General features: G+C 38.8%; 1 protein-coding gene across 1 annotated transcript in view; it reads left to right on the forward strand.

Moving 5' to 3' along the window:
• LOC132825603 (probable helicase with zinc finger domain) overlaps nucleotides 1–26,329 on the forward strand; it is a 275,845-nt gene that overhangs the window by 158,992 nt on the left and 90,524 nt on the right. The window contains exon 17 of the mRNA XM_060840985.1: nucleotides 12,950–13,137. Within this exon, the coding sequence (XP_060696968.1) occupies nucleotides 12,950–13,137 (188 nt within the window). The remainder of the gene's footprint in view (nucleotides 1–12,949; nucleotides 13,138–26,329) is intronic.

A 26,329-nucleotide genomic window follows, 5' to 3' on the forward strand; every position in this document is an offset into this window, starting at 1 on the left:
TTTGAGTATGGTGATAAGCTGGCTAGGTATTTAGCGTACTTGGGCAGAAAGAAGAATGCTCCCCAATCCATTACTTGTATTAGAGAGAGTGCTGGTACTTTAACTTGTGATGCCAAAAAGATTAATGCAGCATTTAAAAAGTTCTATTTTGAGCTGTATCAGTTGGAGGACTGTGAGGATAGAATAGGAAGATGCAGTCCTTTTTTAAGAATTTGGACCTTTCGGGTATAACCTCGGAACAAGTGTCCTTTTTGAGTGCCCCCTTGACAATTCAGGAAGTGCAGGAGGTGGTGAGGCTGCTCCAGGGTGGTAAAGCGCCCGGGCGAGATGAATTTCAAAGTGAGTTCTGTAAGGAGTTTATAGACAAAGTGGCTGGGCCACTTTTGGATATGTACAATTATTCATTCAGTCAGGGTAGCCTCCCATTCTCTCTGAGAGAAGCAAATATCTGTCTAATCCTTAAGAAAGGGAAAGCCCCAGAACATTGTACTTCATACAAGCTTACATCATTATTGAATGTGGATTTCAAAATCCTGTCAAAAATACTGGCATTAAGGCTGGAGAGGGTATTGCCGTTTATTGTAAAGGAGGACCAGACAGAGTTTATTAAGGGTCATACGTCTACCAATAATATTAGAAGAGTATTAAATATGATTCGCGTATGTCAGCAAAGAGTGATATCAGGTTTGGTAGTTTCCCTAAATGCAGAGAAAGCGTTTGATCGAGTGGAATGGCCATACCTCTTTATGTCATGGAACGGTCTGGTCTTGGAGAGGTTTTTGCAAAATGGGTGGCAGTGCTGTATAGTGGCCCGAAAGCAGCGGTGCTCACTAATGGTATAAGATCAGATAGTTTTAGTGTTGGCAGAGGCTGTCGTCAAGGGTGCCCTGTTTTGCCACTATTATTTACACTGGTGATCGAGCCACTGATGGAAACCATTCAGACAGATCCAATATAACGGCCCCGGAGGTAGGACCAGGCAAGCATAAAATTACTCTTCATGCGGATGATGTCCTCTTTTTAATTGATCCAATAACATCCGTGCCCCGCTTAATATAAGTGATTAATTTATTTGGTGTGTTTTCAGGGTACAAAATTAATTTCATGAAATTAGAGGCCATGCCTCTGGGGGTATCTTACCAATATGTCCAACTTTGGGGATAGAATCCATTTCCTCTTTCAGTGGTCACAGGGAGGTTTTCTTGTACTTAAGCATTTTTATTACCCCGTTTTTGATCAGTTATATAAAGCCAATTATGCACAGTTGTCAGAGAAACTTAGGCAGGACCTTCAGCACTGGGAAAATCTTCTGGTATCTTGGCTGGGCAGAATAGCTTTGGTCAAGATGAATGTTCTTCCTTGTTTATTATATCCTATGAGAATGCTCCCTTTGGTTTCGCCAAGGCTTTACAAGCTGGCTCAAATCTTTTATTTGGCATCATAGGTGGCCTCTTATTAAGCTGGATAAATTGCAGCTTTCTCAAGAAAGTGGTGGGGGTGGGTGAGTGGTCTAGATTTTCCGGACTTCAGGAAGTACCGAGTTCCTTCTTATCCTATGTGGCTGATTGGGCCCCTCGTGATCCACGATCAGTCTGATTGGATATCGAGGCCTCTCAGACAAAATGCCCCGTATTAACCTATTGTTTATGGACAAGATGAGAACTGTTACAGATTACTGTAAATGTCCGATTGTCCTAAACAGAGTCAATGCTTGGAGGATGATGTGGCAGGGTGAAGACAATTTACAAAAAAAAACCCCTTTCACTCCTATAATGGGAATGTTGGGATTTCAGCCAGGTTTGATGGACTCTGGCTTTAAGCTTTGGGAGTCCAGAGGAATCTCCTGTTTGGGAGACCTATTTGATTGGGAGGTCATGATGTCCTTTGAACAGCTGGGTCAGAAGTTTGGGCTACCTAGGAAGGATCTCTTTCACTATTTCCAAGTTAGAGACTTCGTACAAAAAAAGACTACATTGATAGTTAGCTTTACAAATGGAGAGGAGAGTCCTCCAGTCCGCGGGCGCCCCCTTGGTTAGCACTCTGTATCATTTATTTGGTAGTAATGTGTCAAAGGACATGGAATGACTATATAAACGCCGGACTCAAGAATTAGGGGTGAAAATCTCCTCAAAGATGTGGGAGGATATTTGGGAAAATGTTAGGAAGATCTCTATTTGTAATAGGACTCAAGCTATTCAATGGAAGGTACTCCATAGGGTTCACCTGACACCAGAATGGCTTCTGAAGTTTAAGACAAGAGTGTTCGCAATGTGCCCCAAGTGTAAGATGGAGGTTGGTACTGTCAGTCATTGTTCATGGACATGCCACAAGATCCGCTGGTATTGGGATGACGTAGCGAGTGCTTTGCCAAAGGTTTTGGGAATCGAGATTGGGTTGGATCCGGGGTCCCTCCTTTTGGGTTTTCCAAATCTTCTTTCCTTGGATATATATATGAAGAAACTGTTTACTGTTCTTTCTTCCTGCGAGAGGAAAAACATTTTAATGAGCTGGCTATCGGAAAATCCCCCAGGACTCTCGATCTGGCATAGGATAGTTATAGAACACATCCCCCTGAACTTCCTTACGAGTATGGTGCACCAGAAAACGGAATTGTTCTATAGAACATGGCGGCCCTTTTTGAACTATATTAAGTAGACGTATTGGATATAACTAGGACCTTTGTCTAGCTGTGGGGACTGTGCCTGTCGGTTTGGGGGCCCCTGAGAGGAAGAATTCCGTATAAATACGTGTCTACTCACTCTTGCTCCCAGTGTTGAGGAGGTCTGATGAAAGTATGCTGAGTGTAGTAATTTAATTGAATATAACTTAATGGTATAATTTTATTTTGTGTGTTTATTTTTTGTTTCTTCTTTCTTATTGGTTATTGATTGAACGATAGTTTTTATAGATTTTTTTGGTAGTTTGGGAAGTAGATTAGTAATTTGATTTTTCTTCTTGTTTTGTTGTTGCTATTATATTGTACAGTGGTCATACTACTTTGGACTAGGTTTATAACTTTGTAAAAGAAACCTAAAATCTTTTTTGCAATAAAAATATTTATATAAAAAAAGGAAATTCCAGGATTTTCACTTAGCGAGTTTGAAGGAATGATAATAACGTCCAAGTCAGGATGTCAGAGGATGCTGGACCTTCTAAACAGTGAAGTTTCTGTAAACTAGAACTCTCCAACGTTACATTTTTAAAGCCTTAACTAGTGCAACCTTTCTGAAAATGGAAATTGAATGTTTGTGGGATTTGTGATGTAAAATGTATTTTACCTATATTAATAGCAATTTTTTTTTAGTTTAGATTTCAAATTGTGGCATCTGGGTATTGGACTCTTTTTATAAAGTAGTGTAATGATAGACTAGATCAGTCTTTTCAGAAGATATTTCTGCGTGCAAATGACTGAAGAACTTCTGGATTGTTAATGGAAGTTTGTTTTTATTGTGAAAGTTTACAAACCAGAAAGGGGGAGGGGGGAAGTTAAGCTACAAGCTTAGCAGAAGCAAGGATTCACAATTTAAAACACAGGTAGTCAAAAGCTTCTGAATTCAGTTTGAAAAAGACCTAACTGAAATCAAATGTAAGAATAGTCTCTCTTGGAGAAAGGAGTTTGTTCAGAGCAGTTAAAAGAATACATTACTTCATTGTAAGGGTTTCAATTTGTGAAACTTTCAGACAAGCAGTGTTTGGTGAGAAATCTATATTGTTTCTTCAAAGCTGAGAAAGTCTAAGATCTCAGTTGTGGGAGTCAAAGATAAAGGCTTTGCAGAACTAGAAACAGAAAGAAGCAGTTGAACTAACCTAATGATTTGAGAGGGAATGGAAATATCTCTGGATTTTGATGAACTATAAAGTTATGGTGTTGGATAGTTAATGTTTTGTTTTGGCGCAAGTTTAAAATCCTTTCAACTGTTATTAATTATAATTATTAGTATTATTGGTTTGTTTTATTTTATGTTTCTTTCTTTTGCATTATAAAGTTCTGTTTTATTGTCTGGTCTGCTTGTATTTCATTGAAAGACCACCACATTGAAGTTCAAAAAATAACTAAAAGTTATGATCAATCAAGCTAGATTTTATTCTGGGATATAACTTGTCCAGTAGTCGCATCAGTTGCTATGGGAAAATGTTGTTCAACTTCAAAGATTGCATAAAAAGATGTACAAGGATGTTTCTGGGGTTGGAGGGATTGAGCTGCTGGGAGAGGCTGAATAGGATGGGGCTGTTTTCCCTGGAGTATGGGAGGCTGACAGGTGACATTATAGAAGTTTATAAAATCATGAGGGCCATGGATAGGATAAATAACCAAGGCTTTTTGCAAGGGTAGGAGAGTCCAAAACTAGAGGGCAAAGCTTTAAGATAGGAGGGTAAAGATTTAAAAGGGACATAAGGGGCAACTTCTTCACGATAGAGTGGTGCGTGTATGGCATGAACTGCCAGAGAAGGTGGTGGAGGCTCGGAATTACAACAATTAAAAGGCATCTGTATGGATACATGAATAGGAATGGTTTCGAGGGATATGGGCCAAATGCTGGCAAATGGGATTATATTAATTTAGGATATCTGGTCAGAATGGATGAGGTCTGTTTTCATAATGTTCAATTCTATAACAGATATCTAACATCCAATCACTGCATATCCCAGAACGTACTGTAAAGTCATAAATGTATTGTTTGATTATATTGCATATCATAAGATAATTTTAGGAGGAATGATTAACCCTAATTCTTTATCTAGTTGGAATAACTTGAAAAGCCCCTGTTGTAAAATCCAGCTGTTATTAATGGTCCTTGGGGTTTTCGTATCCATTCATTAATCTGGAAATCCATTCATTAATCTGGAAATCCATTTGGTGTGTTGACCATACTTTGAAGAAATCTTAGATATTGGTTTTGGTTTTCTTCTTTAAGAGTTTGAACCCCTTTAGAATCTCACAATTTAGTTTAGTCATTTTCAGGATTTTCCTTTTCTCTAAAATTATCTTTTATGTCTCTGAAGGTTGCCTTTCTCTTTGGAATAGAATTGCCTGAGATTTTTCAAATGTTTGCTCATAATTAGTGACAACTGAGTTGTTCTTTTCATTCTTTCCAGGTCTTAATGTCTTTGTTTTAACTCAGTGACCAGACTGGACATAATTTCTCAATATGATTTTGGCTCAGAACCCTGTAGTCTTTTCATGATTTCCTGTAACCCATATGTCCTGTTTTAGCATATTAAATTGGCTTTATTGAAATACTGTTCTGCATCAGATGAATGTGTGGAATGTTGAGTCTATGGCTCTGTTTCTCGCTCCCAAAGTTTTGCAGTTTTCAGTTTGTCATGCTTTATCAAGAGGACAAGTCCTTTCTCGACTTGCTGCAGCAGCAGGAATGGGGTTCAAACAGGTGTACTTAGTTTTGTCATACACATCATGCGTGTTCTGATCCCACATGCACAGATGCACACACCACCGCCCGCGCACACATACGCACCACATGCCATTCCCCATACACCACACGCTGCACACAGACAGGCCCCGCACACCACAACACTTCCTGCACATGTGCATGCAACACATGACGTACACATCTTGAAACATTTGGTGCTGGTCACAGAGCCTGCTGAGGTAGGCTGGTTAAAAGGCACTCCTCAGTGCTCAAGGACATTTGTCCCAGTTGTGTTAAATGTTAGGCCATTTAGCCCACATTGCATATCACCACCTGCTACACCGCAGACACATGTCCCCACGCACACATGTCCCACACACTCCACACATCCTAATGTTTAACAGTCCATTCACAGAGTTGTTATGGTCCAGAGGAAGATGTTATCCTTTTGTCTCTGCACCACTTCTCTAAACGAGTATTAAGGCTCAGCACTATTATCTTGCCTTTTCCCCATAAGCTAAAAAAATTTCTATTTAAATAATCATCTCATACCATCATGAATACTTCAGTTGTACCTGTCTCCACCATGCTTCAACGATGTTTGTTGAGACCCTAACTGGTCTCTTTGTGAAAAAGTTTGTTTTGCTGCATCACATTTGTTTCTTTTGCCAATTACCTTAAATGTGTGCCCTCTCACTCTCAATCTTTTTATGAGAGAAAACTCACTCCCTATTAACTCTGTCCAGACCCCTCATGATTTTGAAAAACTGCTATAAAATCTCTTAACTTTTTCTCTTCCCCAGGGAACTAGTCCCATCTTTCCCAAACTTTCAGCATAACTGAGTCTCTCATTCTTGGAATCATTCTTGTAAACTTTTCTTGCACTCCCTCCAATTGTTTACATGCTTCCTAAAGCACCTACTTATGGTCAAAACTATGGTGCTCAGGACTGTACACAATACTTCAATGGCTATGTCTAATGAGTGTGCTTTACAAGTTTGGTATAACCTCCTTGCTCCTCTCTTCTATGCCCTGCTAATAAAACCTAAGATGCTATATGTTCTAAATGTAAGTTTGCTCACTAATCTGGAAGGTTTTTCTTTCATTGAAAATAAACCTTCCAGCTCAGTGAGCAAACTTACATCCAGAGCCCCAACCTGAGCTACAAATCTTCTCAAAACTCACTAATAGTGTATGTTTTATTAATTGCTGAGTGAATCTGTTCTGTCTCCTTTTGTGACTTAAGCACATTTACACCAAGATCTCTTGTCTCCTGCACACCCTGTAGGGGGTTGTGCCCTGTACTTTATACTGTCTCTCCAGGATCTTTGTACCAAATGAGTCACCTCACAGTTCTCCTCATTGAACATCATGCTACCTGTCAGCCCATTCTACCAACTTGTCTTTTTGAAGTTTACAATGCGCTCCTCATAGTTTATAATGCGTCCAAGCTTTGCATTGTTATGACCAGGCGTCAGGCAGAAGTTATGATGCTGGAGGGGACAACCCCAAATGTTATATTACTGGATGAGGAGGGAAAAACAGGCTCCACTTCTTTATTCAACTCCCTTGTCATTTTTGTTGATTGCAAACAAGGTATTAACACAAGGTATTCCTTCTCTTGTGGATATTGTTTTAACCTGGCTTTTTTGGGTTAAAGAAAGAATTATTTTATTAGTTACTACAGCAGGGGGAAGAAAAATAGGATACGTTGCGCATATATATTTTCTCACTCCTCATTCCTAATCTGTGTATAAGTCTTTTAAAAAACAAATCAGTCTTTAGCTTGTCTATGAAAAGTAAATGGTGAAACATTGAAGTTGAGTGGTTCCAGTAGTGCTGACCTCGGTGGTTAATCACCTGGTCTGGAGATTCTTGGTTCTTCCAGTTTGTTGATGGGAGTTGTCTTGTTTCTTTTTTGATTGTGGATTTACTGACTTTTGACTTGCTCCTAGCAATCAGCCAAAGAGAGTGACTTTTTATGTGCAATTGTGAGCATTACAGCACACAATACATTGGACTAGAATAGCAGACTAGCACACACCAACCTGGGGTATTAATCTTTTAACATCTCTCATATGCATTCCTGGAAGGGGAAAATGCAACATTGCTTTCACAATACACTGCTTTCTTTTACTTTACATAACATCCACAGGCTGCTGCTCTGTAACTCTCAGGAGATGTTTTCGGCTGAGGGGGTAATTGGCTTCCATTAACTCTGCAACCACAACAGATTACAATTTAGTTTGTCCATGCATTTCTTCCTTTTGAAGTGTCTCTTTCTGAAGTTCCTTGACACTTTCCAAGTGTACAATTACATGCTCTCTCACAGGACTGAGGAAATACACACACAAATTTTCCAGTCCCTGAATTACAGTCTTAGAATTTTCTTTTTGAGTCATCTTAGGCTTGTGTATGGCCCCGCTTTTTAAACAAAGTATCACAAAGCTAGTTTCTTTTTTTCTAAAAGCTCTTCCTTTTCTCAACGATACTATGTCCTTGTTTTTTTTCAGAGGGATAATAAACCGCTCCCGGTTCCGATTAGTCTGGTTTGGTACAGAGGTTAAAGGGTATAAAGAGACCTTTTTGTTTATACGTAAACAGATCAGACATCAGGCCAAAGTGGTCATGTTTTAGAAGTGACCTGTATAATAAAAAGAGAGTGGTCAGCTCCCTAGCTAAGCAGTTTAGTTCAGTCCAGAATTAGTTGGGAGTTCAACAGTGAGCAAACTCTCTCTCTTTCTTCCCTTCTAACTTCAATCTCTAAGCATCTGTTCCTTTTTTTAACTGTATTTCAAGAGGGTTTGCTTATTAGGACTGTTGTGTATATTCAGACATTATAATTAAGTTCAGTTTGGATAGACTGAGTGCTGTTCTTTGTGTTTCATTGTGTAACCTTGTGAATAAATTTTTGTCTATTTTAAAGCCTGGCACTCAACCTAGCTACCTTACTCCAGGTAATTTTCAGTGTACACTTACCAAAACAAATTGCTAAGTTCTAGTCTGGGCTGCCTGCTTAAGAATGTTCTGATGGTCTGGCCTAGTCCATAACAAAAGAAACCTGTGTTAAACATTGATTATGTCTGTATGTAATTTATGGCTATGATCCATTATCCAATCAGTATAATTCGCAAAGGTCGATCTTGTCCCCTGCACAGCAAAGTTGACATCAATAATATTTATCAGGAAAAGCAAGGGTCCCAAAACCAATCTCTGAAGAACTCCTTTACAAACCTTCCTCCAGCACAAAAATAATCGATTAACCGTAACTCTTTGTTTCCTATCACTCAGCCAATCTTGTATCCATGTTGCTACTGTCCCTTTTATTACTGAGATTTAACTTCCCTCAAGACTGTTGTTTTGCACTATGTCAACTACCTTTCGAAGTCCATATATACCCATCAATAGCATTGCCCCCATGAACACTCTCTGTTACCTTTGCAAAAAAACTCCAGCAATTTAGTTAGACATAATTTTTCTTCAGAAAATCCCTTGCTCGGTCTTCCTTGTTAATGTTCATTTCTCCATGTGAATCTTAATTCCATCCCAAGTAATTGTTTCAAGAGGTTTCGACACAATCGACGTTAAACTGACTGGTCTGTAATTGCTGGGCACATCCTGACAACCGTTTTAAAATAAGTATGCTACATTTGCAATTCTCCAGCCCTGTGGCACCACCCATAAGTCTAAGGAAAATTGAGAGATTATTGTCAATGTTTGTGCAATTTCCTCTCATTTGTTCAGTACTTTTGGATGTATCTCATCTAGTTCTGGTGACTGCCTATCTAGTACCACAACCTCATCAGTTTGGAGCCCTTCTAGCGACTGAGCTTCCTCCTCTATCACCATGGCTTGGGTAGCATCTCATTGCTCTGTAAACAGAGGTAAAGTATTCATTTAACACTTCAGCCGTTCCCCTGGCTCCATATATAAATACTTTTTCATTTTGGAAGGGAGAACAGAATATTATTAAGTTGTGAAAAGCTGCAGAAAGCTGGAACACAAAGGGAGTTGGGGGTACTTATATGTGAAACAGAGAAAGCCAGCACATGGTTGCAGCAAGAAATCACAAAGGTTACTGGAATGTTGGACATTATTTCAAGGGGGTTGTAGTATAAAAGTAGGGAAGTCTTACTGCAACTGGGCATGGTGCTGTTGAGACTACAGCTGATCCAACATTTTTCACTTCCACTCTCTTGATTTTCCCCATAACCTTTGATTCCCCTTTCAATCAAGAATCAAGAATCTATCTATCTCAATCTATATTCTTCCTGTTTGTCCTGTTGGTACAGAGAACACTAAATGGAGAATTCACCACAAAGGTATACAGGAAAGCCACACACATAGACCAAGTCCTAAACTACGAAAGCACCCACCCCAACACACACAAAAGAAGTTGCATCAAGACACTATTCAAAAGTGCCACAACACACTGCAGTACACCAGAACTACAAAAATAGGAAGAAGAACACCTGTACAATGCATTCGCAAAAATGGATACCCACACAATTTCATCAACAGAAGCCTAAGGGAAAGACAACGGAACGAGGACTAGCCACACTATCATACATCGAGAGCATTTCCGAACTGACAGCCAGACTACTGCGACCACTAGGACTCATAACAGCACACAAACGAACAGCCACTCTCAGATAACAACTCACCAGAACGAAGGACCCAATACCCAGCATGAGCAAAACCAATGTAGTGTACAAAATCCCATGCAAGGACTGCACAAAACACTACATAGGACAAACAAGAAGACAGCTAACGATCCACATCCATGAACACCAACTAGCCATGAAACGACACGACCAACTATCCTTAGTAGCCACACACGCAGATGACAAGCAACATGAATTTGACTGGGACAACACTACCATTATAGGACAAGCCAAATAGAGAACAGCCAGGGAATTCCTAGAGGCATGGCACTCATCCACAGATTCAATCAATAAGCACATCGACCTGGACCCAATATACCGACCACTGCAGCGGACAGCTGGAACTGACAATCGGAAGCGGCAGCTTCAAACCACTACAAATGCTGGAGGAAAGATCACAGAAGCGCTTCACAGGAGGCTCCCAAGCACTGAGGATGTCACCTAGACAGGGGATGAAACATTTGCAACACAAATTTCCAGCTCAGCGAACACAACCATGACAATGTTATAGGGTGCTCATGGGCTAGTATGTTCGACAGTTTACACAGCTGGGATAGGCCCTCAGTGTGTGGTTGTGAGGATATGGGATCTGGGAGATGGGACAAAATGGCCTCTGCATTACTAAATTAGATTGCACTGAACTAGACAGAAACAAGAAACTGCAGACTGATGTAATTCCAATAAAATACAAAAGTAATGGTTAATTCTAAATTGCAGCTGGAGTCAAAATGGTTCCCTGCGCCTACGTGACTAACTGCAGCTAGTTTCTAAAGCTAAATAAATAGCTAACCATTAGAATGCAGAAGTATACTGATAAAACCGCTATGATCTAAGTTATTTACCAGTTAATATCATTGGATCAAGCAACTATCAATGAAGTGATATCATGTATTAATTGATTGTTACTATGCAATCATGCCCCATTTCAGACTATGAACAATGTATATAAACCCTATGCAAACTCTGTAAAGTTGTCGTATTCTTTTGATGGTTTAGAAGTACTCATACTTCTGGGCTAATCGAAGTCAATTGACCCAGGCCGTATCATAGAGTAAACGATTGCTTGTGTGATTGTGTGATTGACAAAGAGTCATTCACAGGAAAGATAAAGATAAGTTTAGAGAATTGAAATAAGACTTTAAGAGAGGAGAGCTAATGTAAGAAGTTGGATTTGAGAGATTAAGAAAAACTGCCAAGAAGAGCAAGAGGCAGCATGCAGAATGACTAAAATCAGACATAAATCCAAAGACAAAAGCCAAGACTTTGTGAAGCATACAGGTGGGAGAGAAACTGTTGAAATTGCATACAAAGACAGAAAACAGGTGAAAATGTAGGAAAGCAAATACTTGTATTTATTTGGAGCTTTATCATGTTAGCAAAAGATCTTGGGGCAATTGAATACTGAATTACTTTGTAAAATGCAGCAAATGAGGTCAAGCATACCATTCTAAGGCAAGGGATAAACAGAAATAATTGGAAGTAAGGAAATGGACAGAAACATCCTTTAAAAAAAAGTGATCAATAAATGGGTTTGCCTGTGAGCAGATGTTAATTACTTTAAAGTACATTACATGTTGTTCACATAGAATAGTGTGCAACAGTGCCATTTGAAAGAGGAGTGGTTCTTTGAAAGTCTATGTTTAGAGACATAACTGCTGATCCTTGGAAAGTAACCAGTCATGAAATAATGCCTTCAGTGATATTAATTAGTTAGTTATTCCTTAGCTAGTTTGATATTCTTAATCAAAGTATTCAGATGTGAGCAAGTAGGACTTCAACCCAGGCCTTCTGACTTAGAAGTAGGGATACAACCACAGTGTTACAAGAGCCCCTTAATGTATTTCCTTTTTTTTATAAAGAGATATCAACCTGTTCAGACTTGTTGTGACATAGAGTCATAGAGATGTACAGCATGGAAACCCGTCCACGCCAACCAGATATCCCAACCCAATCTAGTGCCACCTGCCATCACCCGGTCCATATCCCTCCAAACCCTTCCTATTCATATACCCATCCAAATGCCTCTTAAATGTTATTGCTTCTAGTGCCTTTCTCTTGGCAGAATAGACTGAGTTTTAAGTAAAAAAGTGTGGTGCTGGAAAAGAACAGCTGGTCAGGCAGCATCCAAGGAGCAGGAGAGTCGATTTTTCAAGCATAATCCTGACAAAGAGCTTATGCATGAAACGTTGATGCTCCTGCTCCTTGGATGCTGCCTGACCAGCTGTTCTTTTCCAGCACCACACTTTTTGACTCTGAAGTTCAACATCTGCGGTCCTCTCCTGAGCTTTAAGTAAAGGTGGCTGAACTTTCTAATTTACTGAAGAATCAATGCCATAATGAACATCATAAAGGACATATGCATTGATGTTTGTCAAAAGCATTTTTCTTGAATCAGACTTGGTGTCAATACTGGAGCTGATAGTTATTATGTTGAAGACAACTTTGCACTTCATACATAGATTTCTTCTACACAACATATCTGGTTTTGTTTTATTTTGAGCTGGAGGTCTGCGGGACACTTAATAACCATCTATTTTGTTAATAAATGTTGCAATATGCAACTGCCGCAATGAATTTTATCTTTTTCAGTCAAAGGGCATTTTCTTGAAATGTTTGTAATGCGTGGGTATAGTGATATCTGAAGTGCAAAATTACCATGGTGAGCAGTTTACTTATCAGAACAGACCAATCTAGGAACTGAACCTGTCTAAACTGACCATTAAAATATCAATGACCTTTTAAATCAGTTAAAGTCTGAAATAATTCTAGTTTTTGTGCAAGTTAGTAATTGTGTCATTTTAGTTTCTTGAAGTAGCATTTTTAGGAGCATTTTAAATCGACATGTTTGCTTTGGGAGGATAGGAATCATGGGAGGATAATGGATGTACTACAATTAAATGCAATCCATTTCAGGTTTTGGAAATAGCTGAGCAAGTGGAAGAATTGCAGAAAAGATGGCCAGTGGCCTGGGGGAAGCTGGATGAAAATAGCATAGGAGTTGTGACGCCATATGCCAATCAAGTCATGCGAATCCGTGCAGAGATGCAGAAAAAGAAACTTAATGACGTCACTGTTGAACAGGTTTTGAACATACAAGGTAAGTGCCTTGAACATCTTTTTTGAAACTTTACCAGTAGGTTTGGTAGTAGCAGAAAAAGCAAATCCATTGGAAATTTCTGTCAAAATTGTGTCCGATGCTCACAGATCTACTGTTCATTAAAGTATTCTCTGCTTTATTCCATCTTCCTAAAAATTGCAGTTTATTTTTGCATCTTGCATCTTAATTTAATTACTTTATGCCAAAATCTCTACTAAACTAACAATCATTGCACATTATTTGAGGCAATCTAATTCCTGCTGTTTCTCATCTGTTGTTAGTTCCATTTGTTAAGGTATGAGATATATTGTGAACATGTACACTATGATGACACAACTTTCCTAAGTTTACAGTTACTCTGAAAAAAAAGTTTGTTTATTTCAGTGATTTATAATAATTCCCATTTTCAAAGGTTAATCATAAATTAAAGAACACATTAAAATTATAGTTCACAAGATGTGATTCCATGTACTTTTAGTTTCTTCTCTCTGCTGGGCATGAATTGAACAGAGTATAATTGTTTCTCCATAAAGAGGGAAGGGAAATGTTCAGTCAATTGTCTTAAATCAATTATTACTGTCCAAACAGTTGTTCAGAAGTACCACGTAAGAGGCCATGGGACAATTGTGCAGTGGTTCTGAGAGGAAAAGAAAATGTAAAACATTTTTGTATGTTTCAGAAAAAACCTTTATATTTTCCCTCCCTCTCCTCCCTGCTGGGTGGACCTTCTTTAGTCTGTGTTACCTCTGATGCTTTGATAAACTGCAGCCCTTCCTCATTAATGAGCTTTAACAATAAGCAAGAGTAATTTGTTCTGATGGGAGTATCACATCCAAGTTATATCTGTGCCACTACTGGCATGCACGCATACAGATCTAATGTTCAGCAAATCTGTGGATGTTGATCAAATGTTGAAACATGTAGGAAAGTGGAATGAAGGCCACCATCAAATCAGCCATAATCTTATTGAATGGTACAGCAGATTCAATGGGTTGAATAGCTTCCTCATGCTTCTGTTTCTTATGGTTTTTTGTGTGCTTTCCCTCCTCGGGAAATTGTTGTATCATGTCTTTCACTCTACTGTGAATGGTGTAGTCAGACTGGGTCTTGTGGGATTTTCATGTTGTTGAGCTGTCCAGTGCCCCATAATGTCCAAGTGTTATCAAATGAAACATTTGAGCTGGATAAGACATTAATTGTGAAAATAGGTGGGCTGCGATTTCCTACTGTTGTGACACTGAACACAAAACAAAAGACAAAATTGACTCCATTTAAACTTTTAATAAAATATGTTATAATAGTTCTCTTAAAATGCTGCTTGACAATTTAAATGATAGTATCCACCCCGATTTTGTTTTGTCTCCTACTGGTACTATTTCTAAAAATGCCAAATCGATTATCAACCAGTTGTCTTTTCAAGGTTATAATAGGTTAATGAGCATTTGTACTAGCCTGAAGCTAATTGCTGGCTATTGATGCATTCCAGATCTATAATGAGGTTGATTAAATTGTCAGTTATAAACAAATTAATATTGTATGGTAATCACAGGACATCATGCTTTTTTTATTTTGACAACCTGAGATCTGGATTCATTCACACTTCTTAAGTCCAGGCAACTTAACTGAGTTGCCCAAAATTAGGGATCTTTAATTGCACTATTGTGCCAAACCATCAGGTTGCTTATATCAGATCATGTATTTGTCAGTAGTCAAATCTGTCACAACAGTCATTGCATGACAGTTCTTGACAGCATGACAGAAGAGGTCAAATTGAAAGAACTGACTGTACTCACATTGATGTAATGGCCAGTGTAAACACCAGATAAGTTGACTTACGTAGACTGTGTTAAACCACAGTACTACACTATATGTTAAGAAAAATTCTTTTTCAGAGTCTTTGTTATCTATATCCTATCTTGGATTGATGTCGAAGAAATGAACCAAATCCAGGAGGGAACTCATTCAAATCTCTTTTTTTTCCCAGTTTCTTTCTACTTTACCTAATTTACTAAACTGTTCGGCAAAATGCCTCTGGGACAGGTGGAACTTGAACCTTGATCTCCTGGTCCAGGTTCAGGGACATTACCACTATGCTACAAGAGGGCTCCAAATGCCCCCCTTTTTAAAATGCATTATTGACAATGAAAGACTGATGTGATTATTTTGTTTAAACCTGCAAATGTAACAACTAGTTCTAAATTTCACCTTGAGGAACTTCTGATCAAAGCATAAAATAAAATCCTCCTATAGGGTAATGATGTAATTCTCTTCACATTTAGAAACACAATGCTCTATTTATTGACATTGGAAAAATGATCAACCTTTACGATCTTCAAAAATCTTATCTGAATCCAGATTGGGGTTGTCAAAATACAAGGACATTATGTTCGATCCACTTCATTATTCTTCTTTAAACCTGACTCTTAAACATATTTCATTATTATATCAGATCTCATATTGTGTAGCTCATAGTGAGTTTGATATTTTGAAATGGCTCATGAGGCACCCTAGAGAGCATTGCAAAGAGCTTCTGAAGTCTGGAAATGTAAGCTTCTGGCAGATTGAAATGTAGGTTAGGTAAAGTGAGAAGTTGTTTTGGGATCTGGAGGTGGTAGTGATGAATGAAAGAGTCTTTCTGAAACGGCTTCCAGAATGACTGAAGAGTATGGTCAGACTCTGGCAGTATTAGGTTATCAAAGTGGTCAAACATAAATGTGAAAAAAAATGCTTTACTTTCCAGTCAGTTAGAGGGGTTCAGGGGATATTCAATTGGCTGTTGGCCTTTTTATAAAACATATAATATCTACATTTTGCTACAATTCAATCTTTGATCAGCCATCCCTGGCCCACCCAAAGATGCATTGTCCTGTTGGCATTGCTTTTACTGTTTTCCCAGTTGTCGATGGTTTCTTCCTGTTTGTCTCTGTCTACGTGCTGTGATTGACATGGACAGTCCAAAGAAATCTAATAACACAAAGAGTGTTATTCTGGCAGGGTTTAAATCACTTGGAAAAATAAAAAATACAATTCTCTTTAATCCGTCTGCTGTGAAAACAGTCTCAGTAGTAATTTTTGGTTGGTTTCTAACAATAAAAAAACCCATCGCTCAGCACAGGCGTTGCCTGAATTCATAATAGAAAATATGCGTTAGTTAATATCTCAAATCTGAAATAAAGATTAGAGAATCTTTAGTTGAGTCCATGCATACATTTATATGAAAGGTGATGGAAGTGTTGGGTGGAAACTGACAGGGCCTTGAATTATGTGGGTTATGGGGGCATTTGAGGCAGAATCTCATGCACAGTACAACGAAACCTGTCTTGATATTGGGAGCAATTTGCTGCATCCTTTGTCAGGCAGAAAGATAAGTTTCTTTCTAGGGACTGGTGAGTTGCCAATTTGTTATTTGAAAAATGCCTCATTAATATTCAGCTTCTGATCTTACCCAACATATCAACCAAACTAGGTATCAAGAATTCTTGATATTGCAGCTACCTAGTGACTTTAGCTCACCACTGGCTACAAAATCCCACCATTTAGCTCAGTATCAAGCAACACTTCAGAGCACAATTCATGGGCACCAGCTGCATGCATGGAAATTAGCATTCAACATTTGCCAGCACCTTAGGATGCTCATGGCACCTCTATGATTCACTTGCTGTATGCTTAGAAAGCACAGAACTACATTGAAGGTGCACCAGGAACTAACATTGAAAGGCTGCTGCAAGGAAAAATACAGGGATAGGCACCCAGCTGACAAATTGACAGGGCTGCTGCCTTGCTTCCTTAGCATTCACTCATGTAACACCTACCTGCACTTGCACCATGTGGTGCCATATCTGTCAGCATGTTGTCACTTCAGTCAGAACCTAGATACCATTAGTTCTGTTGTATTGTTGTGTTCTTTTGTGCAGATATACAGGCTGCTTGTCAGTAGGGATTTGTCCAGGGGTTGGGATGGAGGATATCTAGCTAGATGGTGCGCCAAGATATCAATCTATCACTTACAGCATGTGCCAACTGTCTGTGTGGCAAATACACTGTACACATATTCAACCAAATGGCACCTTGGAAAGTGGCTGAACACTAGTCCTCAGTCCAGTCAAGGTGGGTCTGCTGTCAGTCATGGGCCAACTGCACGGACAGTCCAGGGTCTTGAATATGGCCATTCATCCACTGTGTCAGGCAGGGAAAGGGGTTATGTCTGATTACAATCTGGAGTGTGGGCTACAGTCAGTCTGTGAGCTTCATCAAAAGCAGTCAGGGAGCTGCAAACACAGTGGCTGGGATCTGGTCTGTTATGGTAAGAGGCTGTTCATCAAAGTCACTTAGAAGTCTGAGGTGAATGCAATCCAGGAGGTCCATCCATTTATCATTGAGGAGGGTGCAAAGTGGAGGGATCTCTAAGGGCAATTGGAGGATCACTGCCAAGTGGGAAAGGGGTTCCAAGACTTGAGGGGAGAAGACAAAGGTGTGTGTAGAGGTGAGGACAAGGGTGCTGCAGATATTGCAGGGGAGACAAAGTAGGACCAGATAACATGGTAGGCTACTGGCAGGGTGGTAGTAACAGTGACCACCAATGTGGCCTCCACAGGGGACTGTAGAGGTCTAGGGTGGGTATGCTCTACGATTCAATGCTGGGGTTCAGAGGCAGCTGAACACGTGGAGGCAAAACCTCTTGAGTTTTGATTTGATTTATTATTGTCACATGTACTGAGATACAGTGAAAAGTAATGTTTTGTATGCTAACCAGGCCTTGCATAAATACGTCAGGGTAATAGAATTGAATGTAGAATATAATGTTACAGTTACAGACAAGGTGCAGAGACTCTATTACTTGAGAGGACTGTTTATAAGTCTGATAATAGCAGAGAAGAAACTGTTCTTAAGTGTGTTGGTACATGTTTTCAGACTTCTGTATCTTCAGCCCTAAAGAAGAGGGTGGAAGATGGTGGGAGGGCTCTGTGATTATGTTGGCTGCTCTCCCGAGGCAGTGGGAAGTGTAGACGGAATCAATGGAAAGAAGGCTAGTTTTTGTGATGGATGGAGTTACGTTCACAACTCTCTGTAATTTCTTGCAGTCCTGGGCAGAGCAGTTTCCATACAAAGCTGTGGTACATCTAGATGCTTTCTATGATGCGTCTACAAAATTGGTTAGCGCCATTGTGAACAAACTGACTTTCCTCAGCTTTCTGAGGAAGTAGAGGCATTGGTCTGCTTACTTGACTGCAGTGTTGACCAGGATGGGCTAGGTAAGACTTTTCATGATATTTACTGTTAGGAACTTGACAGTCTCAACCAAGTCCACCTCAGCACCATTGATACAGACGGGGGCGTGTCTTCCAATTTACTTCCCTTGTTTTGCTGACATTGAGAGCGAAATTGTTGTCTTTACACCATACCACTAAACTGTCTATCTCTTTCCTGTACTCTGTCTTGCTGGTGTTTGAGATCCGATCCACCACATGGGATCAGTAAATTTATAAATGGAGTTAGAGCTGAATTTGACCACACAGGTATGAGTCTATAAGGCATATAGTCAGGGATTGAGTATGCAGCCTTATGGGGCACTGGTGTTGAGGATTATTGTGGAGGAGGTGTTGTCACCTGTTCTTACCGATTGCAGTCTGCAGGTCAGGAAGTTGAGGGTCCACTTGCAGAGCGGGGAACAGAGTCCCGGGTCTTGCAGTCTGGAGGTGGGTTGGTTGGAATTATAGTACTGAAGGCGAAGCTAAAGTCAATAAATAGGAGTCTGAAGAAGGTGTTACTGTTATCTACATGTACCAGTGATGAGTGTAGGAGCAGGAGATGGCATCTGCTGTGGAACTATTGTAGCGGATCAAGACAGTATTGGAGGCTGGAGTTGATGTGTGCCATTACTAACCTTGAAGCACTTCATAATGATGGATATCAGAGCCACTGGGTGGTAGTCATTAAAGCACGTTGCCTGAGTGTTTTTGTTTTCTCAATGTGTGTCTTTATGGGGTGCAGGGAATGGGTGGAAATGATCTTTCTGGATAGTGTAAAGTAAAAGGGGACATGGAGGCTCTTGTGGGCAGGAGTTGGGGTTTCCTTGTGACCAGATGGAGTCAGGTGTTTATGATGTTCAATGTGAATTGCATTCCCTGTCATCACCTGCTGTTCTCTAGATGCGAAATGCAATTGGAGAATTGCTGGGATAATGCCCAAGGTGGGAGGAGTGAATGTCAATTTGATGGACAAAAGCACAGGATCCACATCTGCTCGATTCTAAGACATTGAAAGCACAAACAGATGAAGCATGAGTTTGCAAACTCCAGTTACATTTCATAAGCAATCATTTCTTTGCAAATTTGTAATGCATGAAGAGTGAACGTGTGACTATTTCGAATGTTGGTCAAGGGCAATTTGCACCATGCCATTAGAGCTTTCAGGTCTACCATTTCCATGTCAATGATGCAGAAGTTAGTGTCACTGACTTAAAAAAAGACAAATGCTGGCTAAGAGCATCCTATCACTTTTGAAACTTACAAGGGTTATGTAGGATGAGGGGAATATCGCCTCATCATGTAAATATAACAATAAAGTCTGTGGAAAACAGTGAAAACTTGAATAATTGATGTGGATTTGATGGGAAGGGGTCAGAACACAGCAGGCATTCTCTTTCCAAATGTAATGTGTTGGTCATTCAGCTGGCACAGCTGTGGTGGAATAGACAAAGAGGTTGCTGAAGATGCTGTTCTACTATTTGGATCATTCGTCCTCCATTATTGTTGCATCATTCTGGTATGCTGTCTCCTGTATAACTGGATCAGGCAGCAAGGAATTGCAATAGATGTTGAGCATGTGGGAGAATTGGAGTGGTCTTCCAAGGGGGAGGATGACAACATTGGGGAGAAGAAAGCTCTTCTTGAGATGATAGACCACTACTGAATAGGGTACTACAAACCAAATAAATAGGAGTCTGAAGAAGATGTTCCTGTTTATCTACATGTACCAGTGATGAGTGTAGGAGCAGGAGATGGCATCTGCTGTGGACCTATTGTAGCGGATCAAGACAGTGTTGGAGGCTGGAGTTGATGTGTGCCATTACTAACCTTGAAGCACTTCATAATCATGGATATCAGAGCCACTGGGTGGTAGTCATTAAAGCACGTTGCCTGAGTCTAAGAGACTAAGTCCATTATTGTTGAAAAATGTGTTTTCACATCTCTTTGTTAATTGGGCATTGCTCAAATGCAAGTTAGCCTTGTCCATCTTGGCTTACAGAGCAGTGAAATCCTATTTCAATAATATCAAGAAATTTGTTGCATTATTCTTTGATTTGAGATGACAAACTGAAATTCTTGTCTGACTATTCTGTCTTGCAGGCCTACATGGCAATAGCACAGGTGGCTGAATGGTAAACTGCTGTGTAAATGGGATTTGTCTTTCCTCTGCAGTAGCATTATTATAGATTTGTCTTCTTTCTTGAGCAAAATCTGTAACAACAGATTTATTCATTTACAAAGATGTGCTTCAGCAACAATATCCTTTGACTAATTTACATTTTAAGTAGAAACACTGAGAGAGAGATGTAAATGACAGTGAGGCTGTGACCTATATATTTGCAGTTTTTATCTCCAGATGTTGGATATCTGATCAGGAGAGCAATCCTGTCAAAAGCCAGTAACAGTTTTACTTAAATTTGACTAAACACCAGGTTAGCTTTCTACAAAGCTGTATGTAATCTAGGATTCACAGTAATTGCTTTTGTTTTCCATTTTGAATAACCATGGGATTTGCATATTTCCATGGAATGAATTTCTAACCCAAACCTTGAGCAAATTTTTATAATACTGTTAATTATAAAAAAATGGAAACTCAGCAGGTTGTGCTGTGCTGAGTAAATTGGTCACTTGGCAAGTATAATAGAGAAACTCTTGAGCATCTTGGGAATTTATTGGAACTAGATGTTACTAATCCCCTGAAGTCATCTTGGAGCACCATTCAAAAATTAGAATTGACTACATCTGTTAGGTTTTGAAGCTTGATTTTGAGTTGCAGGGAGAGGAATTTTAAGTTATTTTTCTCTCTCTGATCTGATGGTAAAAGTTGTTGGAATCTGGATTTTCTGTGAGTGGAAGAAATTAAGAATATTATGTGACATGCTTTAAATGCAAATTGGATGGAAGACTTAATGTCCAGGCTGGATCTATTTCATATCTAAACATGGTGATCTGTACATTCCTCAGTGCAATATTGCCTCAGCTGTTTAGACTTCAACTCTATCTTTCATATGAGAAAATCATCAAGAATTAGAAAAAACAAACGATGCAGTTCTGGAAATGGGTGGCAAATAACAAAAGTAGTTGAAGGTACAATGATCTCAGTATGAGGTGCAGTGGTATGTCCCTACCACTGGACCTGGAGTCCTAGGTTAAAGTCCAATCTGCTCCAGAGGTGTGTAGCAACTTCTCTGAACAGGTTGATCAGAAAAATAGAGTAAAATCTGTAGGTACTGAAATTTTCTAGGTTGCAAATCCTTGAGACAATGAACAGCATAAATAATGTTGATGAACCTGGCCAATATAATAGATTAAAAGACACAAATTGACAAACTTCAAACCAGTTTAGGGATTGAAAGAAGCTTCAGTTTAGTTAAAGTCATGTGCCCACGGAACAGGATCCTAAAACAGTAAACGACGCATCTTTCACTACCCTATTCCATCATCACTTTTCTAATGGCTATTGATCTTAAGAGTTTGCACTAATTGACATTGAATTAATATATTCCTTGGGATACTTGACTATGAGCTCATTTCTATCAATTGTATAGTGTTTTTATTGAAGTTGCTGAACTAATCTTTGAAGAGGATTGCTATTTTATCCTTTTGGTACTGTACTGTACCAAAGTGGAGTGACACAACTTATGCAATTTTTTGCAAAATCCATCAAAATGTCTCAATACTGCTGCTAGAGCAAGTGAACACATCCTCTTTATAATTCCAAGGGCAGCTGGTGGCAAGATAACAGCATTTGCCTTTGACTAAATTTTTACAACTTAGAATTATCTTTATAAATTTATAACACCAGAACCTGTAGTTTCCTCTATTTATGGACTGCAGGATGTGGGACTTAATACATTGCATGTTTTATTTCTATCTTTTAGTGTTTGTTTTGTGTGTATATATATTCAAATTTATGTATTTATTTCAAAGGGTCCCTAGTTTTAAAAATTTGGTCCAAATGCACAGTGCTTCTCCAGCAATTATATATTTTTTGAAAGGTAGATTCATTGTTTATTTGGCAGCGTGATTACGAATTAAATTGCTTTAAGTACTCTACTTTTAAATCAGGGAAAGCACTATTATATTAGCTTGGGAATTTTCATCTTTCAAAGCACTAGCTAATACATATATAAAGATAATAAATGCATACCAGTAATTTATACCTAATAGGAAAAAGTGGAGTGAATGGTGAGATATTGCCAACTGAAGAACTTAATTTAGTATACAATCAGTGTCAATGTACACTGTGGTTTGTTTGACAATATGATAAATAGGTAGCTATGCTAAATCTTATGGGTTGCTGAATATCTCTTAAGTATTTCAGGTGCTGAGTGGTTCTCCATCTGAGGAATGAGTTGGTTGAACCAATGTTTTGAGCTGTTTCTGAGAAAATTATGTCTTTTGTTTCAAATAAAGAGATCAAAACTGTACACAGTACTTCACATAAGCTTGTACCATCACCCCATACAATTGTAGTAAAACCTCCATACTTTTTCAATAAACAACAGCATTCCATTTGCCTTTCTAATCACTTTCTGCACTTTTATTATAACTTTAATTCATGTACAAAGATACCCAGGTCTCTCTGTACCATTGAGTCCTACAATCTCTCTCCTGTTTATAGTACATTGTTTTCCTACTTTTTCTGCTAAAACCAGCAATTTCACATTTACCCACTTTATACTCCACCTGTTAAATGTTTACGCATTCACATAACTTGTCTACATCCCTTTTCATTCTGTTTTTACTTTTCGGCCTACTTGTCGTCAGCGTATTTAGCTATCATACGCTTGGTCCCTTCATCCAAAACATTGATGTATATTGGTAAAAGCAGAGTCCTTGGTGCTTATCCCTATTGCATTCCACTAGCTGTAGCCTGCAAATCTGGAAAAAAAAACATTTATTGCTACCCATTTCAATTGCTTCCTGTTAACTGTCTAATCCTTTATCCATTTTAATATGTTACCTACTTCACCATGTGCTCTTATCTTGTTCTGCAAGCATTGATATGCAACCTTATGAAACACTTATTGGAAATTCAAATACAGCACAACAACCAAATCCCCAATATCCACTATGAACGGTCCTTTATCAATAAACTTTAATAGTTAGTTAACAACTGTTTCCCTGTTACAAATTCATATTGGTTCAGACTGATCATGTTGTTGTTATGTTATTCAGGTGGATATCCTCAATAGGTATGGGTTACTACCGGATTAAACTACAGTACCTCGGGCATATACCTGAGGCCGTTACCTGTCAAGTTTACCAGTGGTCCCTATTGACTGTATGGTCCTGATAGCTACAAACTCGGCTGGGTTTATCGCAGGTCTCTAGGTCCCTTCAGTTTATCCTTTCACCTAGGAGTGAGAGGGATTCACTTTAAGTCAATCCTAATGCCTTCTCAGCTAAGTTCTAGACTTAACATACCAACACAATGGTAAACATATCTTATCAAATAAAGGTTCGGCGAATACGAAGTGTGTGGTGTAAAATATAATAGAAATTTATCAATATAATAAGTTGAATACTCACAATCAGATGTTTTCAGTTAATCACAATCGTTACAGCCTTTTTGAATGTTCTTAAAAGATACCTAGGATAAAAGCAGAGCTTAATACCTGAGTGTCCCAAATGGGATCTTCATAGACTAGCGTGTATCAGCTAGTTGGTTCAGATTGTATCTTCTTCAGGCTAGAATGCAGTGCCTCAACCGAGAATCTTTTAGGCAGGCGTATTTCAGCAAGCTCTTAGCCGTCCGTATGTTTCATCCGATCGGTCCGTATTTTGCACAAATGTGTCTTTTCTGCAAGCCTGGTGGTTCAGAGGATGGTTGGGTGACTCATTGTCTGTGTTTCAAGACAAGAGTGAGTTCTGTCTGTTTTAGCTCTGCTTTATATCCCTTACAGTCTAAGTTAAGCAATTACATCATTTGTTTAAAGAACTGGAATCTCAAACTGTGCCTCGGTCAGCATTGTTTAAAGGTCGCGTTAAACACTTAATTAGCTGAGAAAACAATAAGTAGCTGATAAGTAGCTGGTAGAGAGCAGTTGCCACATAGTCATAGTTATACTTAATTGTTGCTAGGCTAAAATACAATAAAGAGTTAATAGTATCATTGTTGCTACAATCTAATATAATCAGGTAAAATTCCACAGAAGAATTGAGTCTTTTCATGAAGAAGTAGACAGATCCCATGACACTTAATGAGTTAATAGCATCATTGCTGTTAAGCTTAATCTTATACAATATAATATAATCAGGTAAAATTCCACAGAGGAATCGAGTCTTTTCATGAAGAAGTAGACGGATCCCATGACACTTAACGAGTTAATAGCATCATTGTTGTTAAGCTTAATCTTATACAATATAATATAATCAGGTAAAATTCCACAGAGGAATTGAGTCTTTTCATGAAGAAGTAATGGATCCCGTGACATTGTGATCTTCCAAATATCCTACTCTTGCCTCCTTAATAATGGATTTCAGCAAGTTGACATTGGTGAGGCCTCTTTTCGAATACCGTGTCCAGTTCTGGTCGCCCTGTTTATAGGAAGGATTATATCAAGCTGGAGAGGGTTCAGAAGAGATTTACCAGGACATTGCTGGGTATGGAAGAATTGAATTATAATGAAAGGGCGGATAGGCTGGGAATGAGCATAGGAGGTTGAGAGGCAATTTGAAAGAAGTTTTTTAAATAATGAGAGGTATAGATAGAGTTAATGGTAGTTGTCTTTTCCATAAGATGGGGGATTTCAAGACTATGGAGCACATTTTTAGGTGACAAGAGAGAGATTTAAAACAAGACGTTAGAGGCAAATTTTTTACACAAGGTGGTTCGTGTGTGGAACAAAATTCCTGGGAAAGTGGTGGATGTGGGTACAATCACAATGTTTAAAAGACATTTGGATAGATATATGAATAGGAAAGGTTTGGAGCGATATGGGCCAGGAGCAGGTGGGTGGGACTAATTTAATTTGGGATTATGTTTGGCATGTTTGGACAAAAGGGGTTTTTGTGCTGTATGACTCTATGACTATGTTCCAGCACAGATATTAGGTTAACTCTTCTGTTTTCTGTGCATCTCCTTTCTTAAATTAAGTTATTACATTTCCAGAATAGAAGGACTTTTGGAAGACTATAACAAATGCATCTACTATCTGTGCTGCCACTTTTACAACCTTAGGATACAGGTTGTCCAATTCTGATGACTTGTTACCCTTTGCACCCAATTGTTTTCCTTGCACTTTCTCCCTGGTGGTGATAATTTTAAGTTTATCCTTCTCTGTTGCATCTTAATTTTCAATGATCTTTGGAAGGTTTTCTAATACTTTGATTGTGAAGGCAACAAAAGATTATTTTCCTCAGTCATTACCATTGCTTGCTTTTCATGATTATTTCCTCCATCTCCATATGACGAACATTAGCTTTAGTTACCCTTTTTCTATTTAAATATTTGTAATAAATTTTCGAATTTGTTCTTCTGTTACAAGTTAGTTGTTTCTCATAGTCTGTTGTGTTGCTGCATTTATTATCTCTTTGGTCTTTTTGTTCTGAAAGCCATTCCAATCCTCTGACCTATCACTAATCATTGCAGATTTATGCATTGTTTCTTCACATTTAGTGCTATCTTCAACTTCCTTACTTAGCCTCAGATGAGGCATTCTTCTCGGAGTTTTGCTTTCTCACTAGGGTAAATCTTTGTTGAAAGTTAATATATATTTATTTAAAATTCTGGCATTACAACTCCTGCCTTTTTAATGTAGTTTTACCACTGCATTTTGCCTTCATAATGTCATGGTTATCTTTTATTTAGGTTTGAAACACAGTTCATTGACCCACATTCTCCCTTATAATTTCATATTCAGCTTGAATCATGCTTTGATCACCGTCACCTTGAAGTTTCTTTACTTTGAGGATATTCATTGATTCTGTCTCATTGTAAAT

Source organism: Hemiscyllium ocellatum, chromosome 20 (assembly GCF_020745735.1).
Source record: "Hemiscyllium ocellatum isolate sHemOce1 chromosome 20, sHemOce1.pat.X.cur, whole genome shotgun sequence".
NCBI classification, from domain to species: Eukaryota; Metazoa; Chordata; class Chondrichthyes; order Orectolobiformes; family Hemiscylliidae; genus Hemiscyllium; species Hemiscyllium ocellatum.